The 19562-nt window shown below is 39.5% G+C and overlaps 2 protein-coding genes across 3 annotated transcripts; both read left to right on the plus strand.

Annotated features, from left to right (window-relative positions):
* Nucleotides 1-765: 765 nt before the first annotated feature.
* On the plus strand, nt 766-3825 carry LOC146272986 (N-acylethanolamine-hydrolyzing acid amidase-like). 2 transcript variants are annotated; one of them, XM_084705681.1, is made up of 11 exons: nt 766-999; nt 1344-1508; nt 1705-1828; nt 2029-2119; nt 2214-2299; nt 2388-2560; nt 2729-2791; nt 2940-3006; nt 3095-3123; nt 3424-3493; nt 3630-3825. In XM_084705681.1, exons 1-11 carry the CDS (start codon nt 836-838, stop codon nt 3648-3650), a joined length of 1053 nt encoding a protein of 350 aa, XP_084561807.1. In that variant the 5' UTR covers nt 766-835; the 3' UTR covers nt 3651-3825. The 2 variants fall into 2 exon arrangements, with proteins under 2 accessions (XP_084561807.1, XP_084561808.1); XM_084705682.1 differs by having other exon boundaries at nt 771-999; nt 1759-1828.
* A 116-nt stretch (nt 3826-3941) lies between these two features.
* arl8bb (ADP-ribosylation factor-like 8Bb) lies at nt 3942-7283 on the plus strand. The gene is made up of 7 exons (XM_084705683.1): nt 3942-4290; nt 5145-5225; nt 5350-5423; nt 5555-5648; nt 5897-5964; nt 6230-6300; nt 6390-7283. Exons 1-7 carry the CDS (start codon nt 4168-4170, stop codon nt 6437-6439), a joined length of 561 nt encoding a protein of 186 aa, XP_084561809.1. The 5' UTR covers nt 3942-4167; the 3' UTR covers nt 6440-7283.
* The last annotated feature ends 12279 nt before the right edge of the window (nt 7284-19562 follow it).

Below are 19562 nucleotides of genomic sequence, written 5' to 3' on the forward strand. Positions count from 1 at the left end.
TGAACTGTACAAAATGAGTGATTTAGTGGTTAACCAGAAAGCTGGATTGTGAAATAGTCTGCTCGACTCTGATTGACTCACCGTCTTGAATTTATCCAACAATCACTCCACTCAGAAGTGTTTTTCCAACTTGAGTAAATTACCCAGTTAAAACAGCTAAGCTAAATATCGTCTCTGCTGTTATTACCGTTAAATAACCCATGGCTGGTCATTTTCTTTACGGTTTTTATGGCTGTCTGGTATGTTGGGTTTCAATATGTGAATTTGTAAAGACCCCATCATAGTTTTCAGTGCTTGAACACAATTCAAGGCTACACTGTTTTCGTTGGCTCCGAAACATTGTAACACCGTCAACAGTGTAAATATTGTCAACAAATACATATTTTGTTTATCCACTGAAGAGAAATGTTGCATTGCAGACAGACACAATGAATAGCCAAGGTCGTTTCAAAGTAATTCATTTTGTAAAGTTCATACGACTTTCGATCCTACACTATTGCGCAATGCAACTTTTCCCAATTCCTTTTTGCAACGTTCGCCTCCCTCTTTTCATCCGAAAATATATTATAGTCTATAAAGAGTAGCAGTCTATACAGCAAAAACGTATTTAAAGACAACACATTGTGACCTATCAATTGACAAAGTAGCATAACAGTTTGTTTGGGACGCAAATGGATAAGAGAAGTGGATCGGTCCGTACTTGATCAGCTGATCTGTTTTCTTTTTCTTTTTTTTTACCTTCACAAAAACAACGGAAGTTGTCGCGTAAAGGGAAGTTACATTATTTCTGTTAAAGGCTACTTTGTGTCTGACTCTTGCAGTGGCGGTAGGAATTATGTTTAGTGCACTGCTTCTCCTCAGTCTAGTGTTATGTACCTCATGCTTTTATCCACCTGTGGTCAACATTAGCTTGGATGACCCACCAGAAGTGCGATGGGCGCCACTATTGAAAGTGTTTGACGTGACCGACCTGAATAAAGCAGCTGCTGAGGTTATTGAGTAAGTGGCAGTTTCGCTCATTTTTGGCTCCACTTAATGTTAGTTATGTCAGGTTGTTATACTCCTGAAAGTACTGATTGAGTTTTCGCTCTAACTTCTTTATGATTAATAATAAAAAAATAAAATAAAATAAAATATATATATATATATAGATATTATAGCATGATAAGCATGATTACATGATTTGAACAACATTAAAAAGCTCCTTAAGAGAAAGCCTGATTTTCTTTCTTCAAAAATGTGTTAACCTAATACTGCTCTGTGCATTTCTGATTACATGTACAGTACATACACTCAGCATGTTGGCCTAGAAATGATTGGACTTTGTATTTATTATTTTACAGTTCTACTGTTCCAAAATGGGTGCATCACGCATTGGCTCCAGTTGTGGTGGCTTTGGACAAGTACATTCCTTCACCATACGCCGGAGAGATACGTGGAATGGCATCACACTTCGGAGCAACCCTTTCAGATATCATAATTCTTAACTTTGCTTATGAAATATCTGCGTATGTACACAATTCACCCCCCCCTTTTTATAAATATGAATTTGTTAATACAATATATTAACATATTTTATACTATTTTATTTAAAATACACTAGAACCCAAATTGTTTACTTTGAATCCTAATCATCTGGACAACTAAAAAATAACGGGCAATGCCATGTTTTGGTATGTTCATTTCGTGTTGGACTTGTTCTAGATTCTGCACTAGTATTGTGGCTCAAGACACAAGTGGTCATGTGTACCATGGCAGGAATCTTGATTACCCACATGATGTTCTCAGGAATCTAACCATTAACATTATCTTTCTAAAGAACGGAGAGGTATGTTACACAGCACAACCATCACATCTGTGGACAAAAAGCAACACTTAAAAACGAGAACAAGCATAGGTTGAGATTTGAATGAGAAACATGAATAGAGTAGATCCATTTAGCATAGTATAATTCACTGAGATTAGTGATTTTATATAATAAGGGTTAATGAATGGTACATTATAAGTGCTTTTTGTATGCATCTTTAGGTGGCTTACCGAGGAACCTCTTTTGCGGGTTATGTTGGTCTGTGGACTGGACAAAGTCCTAACAAGTTCACAGTCTCTGGAGACCAGCGCGGTAAGGAAACTGTAACTACAGTTCCTGTGGACTACTTAGTGTGTCAGTAATTAATTGATGTATGTCATTGCGTCATTGTGTGTTCCAACATAAGGTAAGGAGCATTGGTGGGAGTGGTGGAAGAACATAGTTTCTGCTTTCCTGTTAAAAAGATCTCCAGTCAGCTGGTTGGTGAGAGAGGTGGGTATCACAGGGTTGTGTGGACTGTTTTACTATCCACAATATCTACTAAAATAAATCCATGACCTAACCATATTCTCTGCCTTAGACATTGGAGGAAGCAACAGACTTTCAGGATGCAGTCATGCGAATGTCCAAAATCCCTATTATCACGGGTGTTTACTACATAGTTGCTGGTGTTCGGGGTGGTGAAGGAGTGGTCATCACCAGGGACAGGCAAGGCCCAGCTGATATTTGGCCTTTGGATCCTTTAAATGGACGGTATGCCTTGGATGAGATATCTTTCCTGTTTAGTACTTGATGTATTGATGTGTCATTGATTTATTCTCTCTGTTGAAGGGGTCTGTTTGTTCATGTTATCTATACTGACATTCCAATATTTACTAGCTAATAATATTGGATACTTAAGTATGTAATATCCTACTGTAGATGGTACAGAGTGGAAACCAACTTTGACCACTGGCTTCCACCCCCCTCAAGGGATCATCGAAGGTAAGTTAATCAAACTCAGGTAACTCAAGCAACTTCAGCCTAAGAAAGTACTTAAACATGGTACTGTAAATATACTGCAAGGGATCCACATGCACTGTATTTGGCTAAAACTGATTAAAATGAATAAAACTAACCCTCCTTTTTCCAGAGATATTGCCAATAAAGCATTAAATGCCACGGGTCAAGAAAATATCAACATAGACACCCTTTTTCAGGTATGGCAGAAGATGATATTAAAGGATCAGTATAAAATAAATATACATACGTTTTTTTTAAATAATCTTAAATGATTTGTTTTTACAGGTTTTGTCTGTGTATCCAGTATGTAATGGGTAAGAAGGAAGTTTGGATAATATACCGCAATTGTCTTTTAGTATTTGTTCCCCTTTCTCAAATAGATAGTCACGTCTGTCTGTCTTGCAGAGTTAGGGATCTTGCGGACAAAAACTCTGGTTTCACTTCACTGAGCCAAAACACAGCAATTATGTCAATAGGCATGTGCCTTTTCAAATGAGTTAGTAGGGAAATGTGTAATAGAATGACATTCAACCATTGTATACATGTTCAGGTCTTACAGCACTATACATGTTTCTAGAATGTCATATGTGTGACATATTGTGCATGTTTCACAGAATTACAGTATATACAACAACAATGAGTGCAGCCTTCCCTGATAACTACACGTCAGTTATTAGACCACAGGTAATGAAACTTCTGCGAATTTGTATGTCATTGTCATTTTATCTTGGTGTGTTATGGGTCCTTGATGAATGAATCACTAAGAATTTATCTATCAATTGAATCTCTCTCACACTGTATTTTGTATGTTTATTTTTAGGGTTGCCACAGGACTGATTAAATTGCTTGACCTTTCAGGTGGTTCTCACCTTGTTAGTACTGTAGTGTAGATCATACTGATGCATAAAGCTGATGTGTTGGTGGCTCTGATAAAACATATTGGCATGTGATGTAAAGGGAGACCTACAGACATGTGATCCATTCATAAATGCTCATTAAAATCATCTGGTTACCTATGTGACAGAGACTTCTTCAACCGCATAAACTGACTTGATGTGATATTATGTGTAGTTTATTTGGGTCTTTTGATGCTATGATCAATGATTTATGTGCTATGATAATTAATATCAACCTACATTTTGGGGGGGGAAACAATATGACCATTGTTGATCCTTCTGTAGCTTTATGTGTGTTTTGGGCTCCACGGTCATGTGACTGGAATGGCAAGCCGTAAGTACTTCCTGGGCACACGGGTGGACTTCAAGGCAAGAAAGGGGAGCTGAGCTGAGTTCAGGAGTAACAACAGCCCACTACTGTGATACAAGCAGCAACTGAGCTTGACTTCAGTGTCGCCCAAGATGTTAGCGTTTGTTAATCGGCTTTTGGACTGGTTCAAATCTCTTTTTTGGAAAGAGGAGATGGAACTTACATTAGTAGGACTACAATATTCTGGAAAAACCACATTCGTTAACGTGATTGCGGTGAGTAAGTCAGCTACATTAGTGTAGCTAGTAAACGTCAACCTAGCTTGCTGGACAGCTAACATTGGCAAGTCTTCAACTTGTCTGGATTTTAGTGCATGCTTGCAGTCACACAAGCAACACACTGCTTTCATAATCATTAAAGAAATGTCATTGGCACATTCACTAACAAAGTGTTTATAGAGACTAGCTAACCGGTATTTTGTGTGCTTCCATCTTCCTTGCCCAGGTGGGAGTGACTGGTGGTGACAATCAGTTAATTAGCTACATGACGTCATACATGTAATTATCATACTAGGAAAGATGTCTGAAAGTTCATAGCCATTTGGCAATAAAGATTTGAACAAACAAATAAACTGCTTCTGACCATTTGACATTATAGCATTAATGGCCTAATTATGCAGGTTTGCTCATAATAGTAGTCTTAAATCTGTCAAGATACCCAGTATGTGATTATACTTTGTTAATCCCGTGAATAATAAAAGAGCAATTAAAATGTTGATTGTGTTGAATAGCAGCCCTGAATTGATTTCAGTAGTGAGTCAACAGTTTTGTAGCTAGCCAAGGTATGTTTGGTCAGGTGAAATGTGTTCAAAGAAAGCTGCTCTTTAAATGCTGCCTATTGGAATGCCTTAAAAGTTGTGAAATACAAAAATAGTAACTATATATATTTCGATGTGACCTGCATTGTACTATGAATAAAGTATTTGTAGGTCTTACATCTGAGCCGTCACATCAGCTGGCCTACACTTACTTTAATGGGTTTGTGTGCATCCATATATTAAACTGTACATGTAACACACATTGCATTTATAGAGAGCATTGACATAAATTAACCTGCTTTTATTTCTTAGTCAGGCCAGTTCAATGAAGACATGATTCCCACCGTTGGTTTCAACATGCGGAAGGTTGCCAAAGGCAATGTGACAATAAAGGTAGGCATTGGAACACAATCTGTTGTACTTCTATGCTTTAGAATAGTGAAGGAACGCCAGTATATACAGTATTTCTAGTGAGGAAACCCAATAACCTTGGTGTTGCTGTGTTGTCTCTGTCTAGATTTGGGACATTGGTGGACAGCCTCGGTTTAGAAGCATGTGGGAGCGATACTGTCGAGGAGTCAATGCTATTGTGTAAGCACACTCCAGACTGTTAAACCAGATTCTTAAAATTTGAAGACTTGTTTTTGGTACACTTATGAATATCAGCATCCTCCAGTTGTGCAAATTGTAAGTAAGATATTTGGTTCTGATTGTATTTTCAGTTACATGGTGGATGCTGCAGACCCAGAAAAGATAGAAGCCTCTAAAAATGAACTCCATAATCTACTAGATAAACCTCAGCTTCAAGGAATCCCTGTAAGACAACGCTTCTGTGGGACATGTCAGTTTATTCTGAATGGCAGAACATGTCAAATGGTTTTCCTATTGGTAGAGAAACAGCAGTAATACCAATCTTATAGACTAACTGTGCAGGGTTTTGGGTATATCTTCAATGTTTAGATATATGTTCTTAAATTTTTGACCAGGAGTTTGTATAAATAGTTCTGAGAGATATTGTCACCACAATGATAAACTTCTCTTTTTGTCTTTCTCTTTTTCCACAGGTTCTAGTTTTGGGCAACAAAAGAGATCTTTCGAACGCTCTTGATGAGAAGCAGCTAATAAAACAAATGTAATATCTTCATTGTCTCCCTCACATGGAAATACAATTCAGGATTTTTGCAAATTAGAACATTGTACAATGGAGACAGAAGCTCACTGTTTAGTTATGTGGATCACGAGGGCAATTGCATTACCAAAAATTAAATTATGTGCCTTTATTGCATAGGCATGTGGCATTGACAAATGTCAATGTCATTTTAAATGTAACTTCTGTGGTTCATTTATACCAGACCACTTGCATTGTTTTTAATGCACTAACTCTTCTGTCTTTGCAGGAACTTGTCCTCCATCCAGGACAGAGAGATCTGTTGTTACTCAGTCTCATGCAAAGAGCAAGACAACATAGGTTAGATCAAAGTAATCTATGTCACTATTTCTGTCTCTGGAAAAAAGCAATACACTTTAATACCTCAAAATATATGTTGTGCTTTTCAGATATCACACTTCAGTGGCTAATCCAGCACTCTAAGTCTCGGAGGAGCTAAAAGTCCAGCCAAGTCCCCAGTCTTGGTCCAGCCTTAACGTCAGTGTCGTCAGTCCTCCATGCTGCCTCGGTGACATCATTCTCCATTGATCTGTCTGCCCTTCCTTTCTCTTTTTCCTGTTCCCTTATTCAGTGTTGCCAATGCACTATAATAGTCTTGCCATAAGTACTTCAACCGCCATCTCGCTGTACAACATAATATGAACTACACCTTCTCGTTGTGAAATGTCTACACATCATTCCTTACTGCCTGCTCAGATGTGTTGTGCTCTTTGTCCTACCTTTTGGATTTGAGGCTTTAAATATAGACAAATTCCAATGCCTGAAACAAGACTGTTATTAAATGAAATCATCTCAAGATCACTACTTCTACCATGTTCTTACCTGCGTATATGTTGTACAGTAGCCCAGAAGCTATTCATTAATGACATCATCCTGTTGCCTGAGCTTTTTTTAAGTGCCTTCAACTTAGATTTATTTTTTTATTTTTTGAATGGAGCATGGATAACAGTGTGTTGGTATTTAGATGTATGTAAACTATTTGGTATGCTTTTGACCTGGTTTCACCATCTCTCTCTCTGGACCAGTCATTATTTGATACATTTGTGTTTCAATAATGGAAAATGCACAGAAGGTCTAGTTAAGGGTGATGCAGGCTCCATCACCCTTGCAATCCACAACAGCTTCAAAGTCTCTTGGAAGAATGTCATGAAGTCCATTAATGACTGGTGTGTGCCTTTTGAATGTTTTGGTTTGTCTTCATGAATATTGGTTTCATTGTGCAAGATCAGTCAAATGATCAGAAAATGTGCAAGTTTGAATGATTGGAGAAGGCATTTCTATTAATGACTTGCCAGTATATAAGGATGTACAGTATGGAGAAGTGACTCATCTCCAAACTTTGTCTTGGAAGTATGTCTGTGTTGTAATACCTAATCTGAGTAGAAGACATTGTGATGATGCATTGTGGTGCCAATTAACCAGGCATCCATTCTTATCATTGAGGACAATCATTTATAATTGTGCAATTTATGCTGTCAAAATCTAGAATTGTGTAAGAGTTATTTCCCCCAGATCAAAGCATTTTCTTTGGCCTTTTTTAGTACTGTAGGTAAGGATACTGTTGATCATTTTACATTCACGTTTTGTACCTCACTGGAGTCACTTATGAATAATATTGCTTCTGTCACCAGATGGAAAGCTGGCTTTGAACTTTCTATCTACTCACTAGTCTCTGCCACTGACAGTGTTTCTACTGCAAGTTAGAGCTTTGAGTGGTTTAAATGTTAAGTGGTTAAATGCTGTTACCCCCTAGTCTGTAATATTTGTTGAGCTTTATTGGAAGTGCATTTTCCTCTGAATTTGTCTAATGCTAAACAGATTCATATAATGCAGAACTTATAAATAAGATTTTTTATTCAGATAAATGTTGTATTGTCTCTTGTATCTCCTGTGACTGCTAATAAATGTTTTTATTAAGCAGTTGATAAAGTATTAGATGCATTTTGTTTTATTGTGTGGTTGTATGTGTAAGTGTAAGACATGTATCTTCTAAAGCATGTTGATGTGGCTAAGACAAAACTTTGCTTACTGCTGGGATAAAGCAATCAGACAAGTAAAGCAACACATACTTTATTTTCACAAATGTGTAGTATTGGCTGTGTAGTTCATACTCTACATTTTGTTTTTGAAACATCAAAATGAGCATGTCAAAATCCTTTGAAGATATTTACCTGATCAAGCTGGATGTGATAAATGGCCACAAGATGGGGGTAGAGGGCTGTGAAATCTCAAGTCTGGTTGCAACGTGCAGTGATATCACTGCTCTGTCTGAATTCAAAGTATTTTCACGTCAAGAGCAAGCAGTTGAGCCCACCTTTTATATCTATATCAACATATTTTTGAAGTTTGTGTTTTATGTTTGTGGTGGTTATTAAGTGTCTTCTAAGCACCTTCATTAATTTTAACGCTATTACAACATATTCTGTTCAGACAGAATACATTGGCTGATACCAAAAGGTATTTGTCCTAGGTCACAGCAACTTGTGAAGCCAGTACTGTACCTTTTTCTATTTTAATTCCTTCCCAAAAAAAACACTTAACAGCTAGCCAATGGATACAAAAACAGAGTTGACCTGAATAAAAAGAAACTAGAGGCCAGTAAACCAAGTTTCACAGCTGGAAAAATATAAGGCCCTTAGAGAAAGGATATGCCAGTTAAACAAAACCAAAAATTCCTAATTAATGTAATTACTTAAACACAAGTTTTAATGAACAGCTGGTGGGTTTTATTTTATGGCTGTGCAGTAGTTGGTGTTTGTGGATCCAGGTGTTTTTGATGTACGCCAGGAGTGTTGTAGTCTCTCTCCCTATCTCTCTCTTTCTGTTTGTGTCTATGTGTGCATACAATTACGATGGACACAGTAGATTAAGTGGGCTTTATGGCTTTTTCTTAAGGAGTTTAAGATTTTAATAACAGAGAAGGTCATGGACTTCACCTTTAGGTGTCACATGCTAACAATGTGCTCCTTTTGCCTCCACTGGTGTGTTGTGTAATGTGTCATATTCAGCATTGGTCACCTTGTACCACAAGTACATTGCTTAGCTTGTCGTTTCTTTTGAAACGTTCCGGTAAACAAAGAGCAAGTGCAGTCCCACTCTTAATTAGGTTACGGGGGGTTGCTTCTCAATCACAGCTTGGTTTCCCCATTACGTGCTTCCCTTATCCAATGGTATTGTGCCTAACAGTTTGGAGAGTTCTTTTGGTTAGAGGGAGCGAAGCTGCGTAGCCTCTAGGTGCTTTATCACAGGTGTGCTTCAGATCGTAGTGATGCTGGGAAGGACCTTGACTGATGGTGTTTGTGATAATGAGAGAAAGGATATGGTATAAATCAGCTCTCCATGGGGCTGCCATGGCACTTATGTCCCCAGATAATTAGAAAACAGGAACAATTCATCATGCAGGGCATTTGGATGAGGAAGCTTTGCAAATAGAGAGGCCTCATTACCAAACTTGTTCAACTTCACCAGTTCCAGTGTGTCATGTTTCAGATTAGGCCTAGCTGATGGCCTCTCTCATGTCTGGTGTTGACCTCTGAGGAGAGACCCAGACCAGTCTGTCATACAGAGCACATTAGAGCCTTCAGAAACCTTTGGTTCCAGTATGAGACTGCTTCTCCTTTCTCTCCATGTCTTTTAACACTTGAAGGCAGTGCACCTGATTTGGGAAGTTTGTCTTCTGAGAGAAAAAGAGAATACTCCTCTCCAGCTCCAAATTGAATGTAACAAGTGTCTATATTACACCTTGTAATCAGTTCCACATATCCAGTCACTACAACACTGTGAAAAGAAGTGGTCACACTTCTACATAACCCACTGCAAGTGCATACGTTTCCTACCTAAAAATACCCAGCTTTTTCTGTGAGAAATGCTTATATAAAGCATTTTTGATAGTCAGGCTGACACAATGTTCCAGTTTGATGCACTTAGGAAGTGCAGCCGAATTCTCCCATGTGATTTTGTGTAGAGCACATAACATTGTCCCCCCAGGTCTCTCTGAAGCATTAGCACCAGCAGTGCCAGTCGATATTTCTCCTTCCCCGCGGTCTTAAACTCTAGCCCTCCTCCTCTCTTACTCTTTCACTTCCATTACTTTCTGCCCCATCCATTTGGGGATGAATAACTGAAATTATCAACAGGATTTAGGTGAAAAGAGAGTCTATGGTTTGTTTTTTCCATTAATCATGTGGTGCAAGGACAGACATAACTGTTGAGCCATCTAGTTTCACCCTGGCATGGCACTTCTTTTACCAGACTTTGTTACACTGTTTGAGCAGCTGTGCTCAGCTTTGTAGACTACAGCAAGTTCAGCCGGAGACAGTTTTGAAGTAGCACTTTAAATTCAGCGGGAGTGGAAACAGTGTGACTTTACCTGTTTTCTATTCATATGGAAAAACATCAAGCTCATGATTTCTCTCCAAAGTTCAGTTTAGCTGAAGTCCAGAGATCCAGGGAACTCTCCCAAGGGAGAACATTACAGTTTTACACCTGATGACAAGTTCAGTCAGAGTTCCCTTGTGCAAAGTTGGTGGTGCATGAAAACTAGGAAATTAGTACATTTTTCTTTTGACCAACTGACAAATTATTTTAAAATAATGTGCATTAGGATGAGTAAACATTTGCCATACTTTATCCGGAGTGGAAAAAATAGCAAACATTTTAAGCAATTTTGTTCATATTTAGTCAATGCTTAATTGGCTGTTATGCCACCACACACAGGCTTGGTGTTTATTCACACTGTTATTGTTACTGGCATCTATTCACTCTCATACCTCAGTACTTTGACAGAAATGAGATCAGAATACCTCTGCTTTAGGCTGCTGTAATTATGGAATCATTTGTGCCAGAATCCAAAAGGCAGTGATTGCCTGTTTTACGACTAGCAAATAACTTGTTCCAAAGTTGTTAAATTATAGTTTTGTGATTAGAGGTTTAAAACCCTAACATTGACAGGCATCTGCAAACACCTTACTCATGTCCCAACATGGATGCTAATCTCTCTGTGTGGAATGCCACATGATTAAGATGGAGCGGCATGGTGTCATCCTTGACTGTGCCACACACCCTATGAAATACATACACAGTTACCATATATCTGGCAAATTTAATAGGGTTCCTTATCAGCTGATTTGCATATAGGTGAATACATTCATGACTTTGTTAATTTAACCCTTGTGTGATATTTGGGTCTGGGGCCCCCATTTTGAATGTTTACTTCAAGAAGTCCATTTATACAATTGAAAAAAAAAATCAATCTGAGACTCATTGTCATTCCTGTTTATTTTTTGAGAGTACAATGTCTGTTCACACAATTGATCAGTCAAAAGTAATCAAAAAGCGGTATATTACAGAAAATACCAGTGAAACATTCATTCAAGCATTTTCTTCGATACCACCCCTCCCCTGTAACTCAGTTAAGGAGCTCTTAGACAACTTTAACGGCAAACTTACAAGTGTTATAGATGCTATTGCGCCCACTAAGATGAAGGTTGTCTCTGGTAAGAAAAGATCTCCTTGGAGAAATGCCCCGCAGGTCAGAATAGAAAGAAGAGAGTGCCGTAAAGCAGAACGCAGGTGGCGAAAAACAAATCTCCAGGTTCATTATGTCATCTTCAAAGAGAAACTGTGCATGTTTAACTCAGAACTGAGAAATGCAAGGCAGTCTTTCTTTTCTGACATCATCACCAAAAACAACAACAATGCACGTGCCCTGTTTGCTACTGTCGACAGATTAACAAACCCTCCTGTGCCAGTAGCGTCTGAGCATCTTTCCACGAGGGCCTGCAATGAATTTGCCTCCTTCTTTACTGAGAAAATTCACAAAATTAGACAAGCTGTCACTGCATCAATACCAAGTTCAACATATGTGTTCCCTCTTAAAATCAATCCAAATGCAATGACAGAATTTTATCTTATAAACCACAAAAACCTGGAGGACATTATACAACACCTGAACTCCTCATCCTGTTGCCTTGACATTCTGCCCACAAGCTTTTTTAAAACTGTTTTTAGCTGTATGGCCTCAGATGTTCTACAAATTGTCAACATGTCCCTTCAGACAGGTGTATTCCCACAGGCCCTGAAAACAGCAGTCATCAAGCCACTCTTAAAAAAGAACAATCTAGATACATCACTCATGAAAAATTATAGGCCCATATCTAACCTACCATTTTTAAGTAAAATCATTGAAAAAGCTGTTTATCAACAGCTAAATAACTACTTAGCAATGAATAACTGCTTTGATGTCTTCCAGTCAGGATTTCGACAACACCACAGTACGGAGACTGCTCTGGTTAAGGTCCTCAATGACATCCATTTAAACACAGACAGTGGCAAAAGTTCTGTCTTAGTTTTACTGGATCTCAGTGCCGCTTTTGACACAGTTGACCACAGCATATTACTAGATCGACTAGCAAACTGGGTTGGACTTTCTGGAACTGTACTAAGCTGGTTTGAATCCTACTTAAAGGATAGAGACTACTATGTGTCAATAGGCAATTTCACATCTGAGCGGACAAATATTACATGCGGGGTCCCCCAAGGTTCCATTCTTGGGCCTCTTCTGTTTAACATCTACATGCTACCGCTAGCTCAGATTATGAATAAGAACAAATTATGCTACCATAATTATGCAGACGACACACAAATTTACATAACCATATCACCGGGAGACTACAGTCCAATACAGGCACTGAGTAAGTGCATTGAACAAATCAATGATTGGATGTGCCAAAATTTCCTTCAATTAAACAACGATAAAACTGAAGTAATTGTCTTTGGTGCCAAAGATGAACAATTAAAAGTCAGCGCACAGCTTACATCCATTATGTTAGAAACTACACCCCAAGCCAGAAATCTTGGTGTTGTTGTAGACTCCGACTTGAATTTCAAGAAACACATAAAATCAATCAATAAATCAGCCTACTACCACCTAAAAAACATATCAAGAATTAAAGGGCTTATGTCTCAGCAAGATTTAGAAAAACTTGTCCATGCATTTATCTTTAGTAGACTTGACTATTGTAACAGTGTCCTTGCTGGCCTTCCAAAAAAATCAATCAGACAGCTTCAGCTAATTCAAAACGCTGCTGCCCGTGTCCTTACTAGGACCAAAAAAGTAGATCACATTACCCCAGTTCTGAGGTCTTTACACTGGCTTCCAGTCACTCAAAGAATTGACTTCAAAATTCTGATGTTGGTTTATAAAGCACTAAATGGTTTAGGGCCAAAATACATTACTGATATGCTGATAAGTTATGAACCGTCCAGAGCCCTTAGGTCGTCTGGGACAGGTCTACTTACAGTCCCTAGAGTTAGGACTAAACGAGGAGAAGCAGCTTTTAGTTTTTATGCACCAACAATCTGGAACAAACTCCCAGAGAACTTGAGGTCTGCTGCAACTCTCAGTTCTTTTAAATCGAGTCTGAAGACTTTTTTGTTTCCTTTTTAACTTGCAATTTTCATTTTATTTGCTTCTTTTATTAAATCGAGTTTTAATTTTTTTATTTACTTCTTTTATCCGCTTTTAAATGTTTTATAATGTGTTTTATGTATTCTAATCTTGCCCCTGTAAAGCACTTTGAGTGGCCTTGTGTCTGAATTGTGCTATATAAATAAACTTGCCTTGCCTTGCCTTGCCTTGCCTTGCCTTGCCTTGCCTTTTTTTGTGATTAACATGAAAAGAACACATTCACAGTTAGCACCCCCACCCCCTACACATTGACATGACGTGGATTTTCAGGTCCACTGGTTTTTAAATAGAAATTGTGTGTTTGTAAAGCACAAATTAAGCAACATGGTTTGCTGTTTTCTTTTTCTCTGTCTTCCTCCTCCCTGGTGCTGCTGTTTGAACACCAAGAGCCTCTGTCTCCTGGATATCTGAATGCTTCCTGCTTTTTTGTAGTCTTTTCCTCTTTGTAGTGTGTAAAAGTACAAAATGGCTCGTGGTAACCTGCACAATGTTATTACAATTTGAAACATTACTTCAATACAATGTATAAAAAAGAAAATCCACACAATCTACCCCAGCCAGGTGAAAATTGATCGATCGTTTAACAAAATTAAGGCGTATTGTTTCAAAACCTTGATGAAATTGTGGGTCCATCACACCCTTGAAGAGTTACGAACACCACGCAAGGGTTATGTGAGGCAGGTATTGAAAGTACAAACTGTAAAGGGAAACATAGTTTGGAAGAATGAAAGAGCTGACCACTCAACTTCAAGGTAAATCAACATTTTTAAATTTTGAGTTAGGAGAAAAGCTGCTGAGGGCTCCAAATGCAATAATTCCATTTCAACTTAGAGAACATAATCTTTACAGGGCCATTCTGTTATCCAGCGTCATTTCAGATAGCCAGCTCCCCTGTGAATGCTCTCTGCCTCTACCTAGGAGACTGGCTGGTCCTCAGATTCCATTAAAAGTCGTTACTTTAGCTCCAGGGGCTCTGATCAAATAGGAAAGGTAATGCATTTTCTCCTTTCTTGATATTCCCCATGTACTCCTTATTTACATATAGATTGAGTATTTATCAGAGAGTCTGCGTTTAAAGCAGATTCACTATAGTCTATTCTATTGGACCATGTTGGATTTATGAATATTTATTTAATGAAAAAAAACATGTAGGAAGTGTAATACTTTGAACACTAGTGTATACATGCAGTGTGGGCAGAATAGTAATTTTGGGGTCATGGATGTCTATACTTCTGAAGTTAAAAATCCAACTGTTGAGTGTCTTTTAGTTAGTTAGTGTAGATGTGTACAAAACCATTGTTTTAGAAGAAACAGGAGATGAGTGCAACCAGAGGAAATGATGAAAGTGACACCATAAATCAGTTGTTTCAGAAGGAGGCTTTGTAATTGACCTTCACAATGACAGGTCCTGCGGCCTGGAATCCCCTTCTACTGTACACTGGCCACAGAATGATTCCCAACTCTATGATGTTGCCCACCAGCATCTTTGGAGGTTGTGTGTTTTGTTCAATGGTACCTCGTAAGAAAAGAAAAATCCCTGGAGATAGAAATAAAACCCTTGGCCTGAAAACAGATTATATTCCATTGCAGAGGGTGTTGGTGAGGTAAGCAGTCAGCCATTCTGACGACAGCCTGGCAGAGCAGTCCTGATCAGAGTTGATTTATTTCCTTCAGATATCAGCAGTCCCAGATCCTGCGCTAGGTATGATCTCTCCTTTTTCTCACACCTTGTTGGTAGGAGACAGCCTCTAAAACAGTCCCCCTCTCCACACATTCAACCTTCTACTAATATTGTATTCTGGGGACAAGGCTGAACTGAACAATGAGGCAAATTTGAAAAGGAACAATACTGTCACCAAACGAACTATAGAATTTCTTGCCATGTGATGAAATTCCTTATTCTGGTAGAGAACTATGGATTCTGTGGGTCATTGTTTGGGTGCAGCATCAGGTAAGAATGTGCGAGAAGGGGCCATATGCATTCTTTATTCCCCAGTCGCCGTGGCTACAGGTTGACAATGGCTGATTTCCCTGAGGGCCGTGAATAGGGAAGCTGACAGCACAACTGGTGCACTCGAGGATGGAATGTTGGGAACATGATTTACAATGAGGGGAGGCCTGTGAGAAGATGTGCAAAATAATGTACTGCAAAGAATGAGACAACTCACAGGCCCACAATGCATCTTGAGCTTTAAAGTGCTGAGAGCTTCTATTGTCTCATGCAAACCATTGTCTTCGTTTTGTAGAGAGCAAGTTGTTCCGTTTTTCAGCTTCAGAGCTGATCTTGCTCATCAATGATATTGGTGTTCAGTATTAGAAGTTACATTTACATTTAGTCGTCACTCTTATCCAGAGCGACTAACAGTAAGTACAGGGACATTCCCACGAGGCAAGTAGAGTAAAGTGCCTTGCCCAAGGACACAATGTCATCAAACTGGCAACCTTCAGATTACTAGCCCGATTCCCTAACTGCTCAGCCACCTGACTCCACAAGTTACTTGAGGAAAGTATGTAACCATGCAGAATTTGACTCCTATAAAAAGTGATCAAGCTACTTCTCGCTGGGTCGTTGCTGTTGTCTCTGTGGTGGTTCCCAACTCCCAGGGAGTGTTAAGCCACTCATCTCCCTGAGAGTGAGCGCTTGATGAAGGGCTGGAAAAAGTTCAAGAAAACTGAGAATCATTCCCTGGGGCAGAGCTGGAAACCTGGCTCTCTCAGCTCCAGCGACAGCCTTTGATTTTTCTACCGCTTCGTCAAGCAGCTGTAATTCAGTTGCTCTCCAAGCCAATCGCCTCATATTCTAGTGATTCCATAGGGCCATCCCCGGCCAGGTCACATGTCGTGACAATGCTACAGTCAGCTCAGAGATGGAGACGGATCTGATACAGTACATTCACACCCAGCATGTGCTGTCAAGATAGAGTTCTGACTGCTCCACACAAAATGGGGTTCATCTATCATGAAGCAGATAACACCTATCCTGAACAGATATGTGGTCGTTCTAATCGATGGCAGTAACTTCAAATGTGGACATTTACCATTTGAATTCATATTTTCATCAATAGAGCAGCATTTGTTCCTGTAAACATTATAGCAATGTTTAGCATTATAGCATTATAGTTTTTTTTAAATGAGAAACAGCTGTTCATTAGTCCATTGTCCTGTTTTTGGTGCACATTAAACACATTTTCTCATCCACAGCTTCAAGTACCTGTCTGTTTAAAACAGTCTGCTAGGCACATAGGTTTTCTTCGTAACGATGAACTCATGGCTCTTATGAATACAAAGCTATTGAGTTTCACTCAGTGTACATTTCTTTTTTCCAAGTCACATCCGCGCTTGCTGTAGTGTTTGGGTTTAATGGGCCGTTCAGTTAAGTTGACCATGTTGATGGCAAGCAGAAGTTTTTCTCTGGCTCGCTGCAGTTGAGGCGTTTCCAAAGCACACTTTCCAGTCATTAATTGTGTTTAACATTTTTATATGAGAGATCACCTTTTCAACTGCCTCCATTAGTCTAAGTAGGATCAACATGCATGGGTATAGCACACACCGATGGCAAGTTGCTGTTGGTGAATGCCAGGCCACGGAGGGCAGATGTGTGCCCCATGGAGCCACAAACTGTTTGATGGGTAAACACTGTGGGCCTAGTGAAACAGGCCAGATACCAGGGACAGGGCAGCAAGGCAGCACACATCACCAGCTCACATGTGGCTCTGTGTGGGAGAGGAAATGTTCAGCAGCCCTTGTAAACATATTAAGGTGATAAGAACATGGCCTGAAGTCCAAGGCAAACAATGAGCTCATTTGCGATTGGCACACATAAAGATGATGTTAGCTTAGAACATTAGTCTGTTTACTACCTTACAGTGCAATGTTATCACATAACTAAATGCAGCTAAACTGCTTTAGGTAAGTGATTCATCAGATTTTTTAATAAATGCACATGCCAATGTAGTCTTTGTCTGTTATTTCACAGGCTTGACATAATTTGTGGGATTATAATGATTTGACTTGACTTATCATATTCTAACACCCTGTCGTTGACTAGTGTTTGCATGCTGTCTGCGCTGGTGGTGGTCTCAAGCTGGGTGCCCGTTGTTCCTCTGTCATTGTCAAGCCTCAGCCTCACCCTTCACCCCCAGACATGGCGTCTTTCCTCTTTGTCCACTTGACATGACAGGGTTCATCTTTCACACACTGTGCCCTCTGTGGGATTCTCCTGAGAGTGTGCAGCCATCTTTGTTCCCCCCTTGCTGCCTCTTGACAGGGAGAAGTTCTGTGCATTCCTGGAGTAGCTGGCCATTGAATCTGTCCATTGAGGGAGGCGGGGCGGGTCCAGGTCTCCTCGGCCGGCCTGATGGATGGCCTGTCTGGGTTTATCTGAGCAGGATGGACGCTGTGCTGTGGGGCCCGGAGATTGTCACTCTTGACTGGTTTATCAGGGTCTGACTTATAAAGCTGTCATCCTCCTAGACCAGTGTTCCCATGCCCACCTCCCTCCCCCCACCTTCTCCACTCCCCAAGCCTTGGCCTGCTCTCCCGTCTGACCACCCTCCTGCCTCACCAGGGTCAAATAGATGAACACACCATCTGTATTGTCGGTCTTAATCCTCTCCTGACAGGTAAAATAGTCAGTTGAAGCTCTCAGTGACCATGTTGTATCAGTGTCATCATATACTATGGCACAGTCAGACACTGAGAATAGAGGCCCATATCCTGTGTGTGGACCATATTGGGTTAGGGTTAGGGTCAGGATTAGGGTTACACCAATATAGGGTTGGACTATATCGTGGAGAACTATTCATCCCCATTGAGGACACTCACATGAGGACACAAGATGGATTACCTCTGACTTCCACCTCTTTGAAACGTCTTTTTGACTCAACCAGTTTACGTACTGATTCCCAGATGAAGAAAGATGGTGCTAGTTTTAAAACAACTCCCCAAGGCTAGGTCTGTGTTACAGCTTGCCATGAAATCACAGCAGAGTTCTTTACTTGGGTTTACTTTGATGAGCCAGTGGGAGAGCTGGGGAACAGCCAAGAGAATTCTAGGGCCTCTCTCACACATTTTTTTGTTTTGTTTAGAACAGTTTTACTTTTGTGCAACTGTCAGATATGGAGCATTTCAGCGAGTGTCTTGTAGCCACAGATATTCAGCTTTCCAATGTTTATTTTTCCAATTGAATTTTGACTGAATACAAAGTTGACAAGTTGTTATTTTCTTTTCACAAAATACATTCTTTACATCTGAAGTTATTGCTCACACACCATTTCCCTTCACCATCCTTCCCTACATTACATTCCCTTGTAAGTACAGCCCTGCCCATGTTATCAGGAGCAGATGGGTCAGAGAGTTACTCACCTCTGACCTGATTACGTTTAAGATCTACTGAGGAATGACCCTTTGCAGTGTTGGTAAACTGTTTCTCATCTCCTTAATTGTGCTCAGCATCTACCTTTGAATTTTCTTTGTCGCTTTGTCTTATTTTTTTTCAACAATACATTTATTATGTTCTGAAAACTCAATGGTTCTATGTTGAAATCATATCTAATTGTATAGTCACATGTGCTTGTCAAAATGAGGCAGTGGTTGTTGAGTGTCTGGTGGTGGCTGACACAAATTGGGTCTAAAATAATCTCAATAGAGTCTTGTTATCAACCCCACACACTCCAGACCCATATGTACCTACAAGCTGCTCATCAGTGTGTTTTCATCATTCTATCCTTGAGTGGGCAGTTTGTCTAAAATGCAAATTAAGGCATAGATGAGTTGGCTGGAGCTTTAAAGAGCTTGATGACTCTAGTTGTTCATTCCCAAATAACAAGCATTGTTCCAGTAATCACGAATCCAGGTGTTTTTTATGAGGCTGTTTAGTTTGGTGGATATTCACAAAGGATGACAGTGCTTATTCAGATGGAGCCAAGAGCATCTCTCGACTAGGTCATTGTTTCTTCCTATAACACAATCATTCAGAGACACCTGCATTCGTATTGTCTCATTGTTCATTGTAATCTACAATAATTTATGTTAATTTGTTGAGGAAATAGCAAATATTGTTATATTGAGATGTGTTGAGATGTAATTGTTGCAC

The sequence above is a fragment of the Hypomesus nipponensis genome, chromosome 9, assembly GCF_054491055.1.
Source record: "Hypomesus nipponensis isolate SF chromosome 9, ASM5449105v1, whole genome shotgun sequence".
Taxonomy (NCBI): Eukaryota; Metazoa; Chordata; class Actinopteri; order Osmeriformes; family Osmeridae; genus Hypomesus; species Hypomesus nipponensis.

What these genes read in the sequence shown, in the direction of transcription:
- arl8bb (XM_084705683.1), top strand. Translation starts at nt 4,168, where the DNA reads ATGTTAGCGTTTGTTAATCGGCTTTTGGACTGGTTCAAATCTCTTTTT. An exon ending in AAGGCAATGTGACAATAAAG is followed by an intron (nt 5,226 to 5,349) that starts GTAGGCATTGGA and finishes GTCTCTGTCTAG; the next exon opens with ATTTGGGACATTGGTGGACA. An exon ending in AAGCAGCTAATAAAACAAAT is followed by an intron (nt 5,965 to 6,229) that starts GTAATATCTTCA and finishes CTGTCTTTGCAG; the next exon opens with GAACTTGTCCTCCATCCAGG.
- LOC146272986 (XM_084705681.1), top strand. Translation starts at nt 836, where the DNA reads ATGTTTAGTGCACTGCTTCTCCTCAGTCTAGTGTTATGTACCTCATGC. An exon ending in TTGGATCCTTTAAATGGACG is followed by an intron (nt 2,561 to 2,728) that starts GTATGCCTTGGA and finishes ATCCTACTGTAG; the next exon opens with ATGGTACAGAGTGGAAACCA. An exon ending in GTGTATCCAGTATGTAATGG is followed by an intron (nt 3,124 to 3,423) that starts GTAAGAAGGAAG and finishes CATGTTTCACAG; the next exon opens with AATTACAGTATATACAACAA.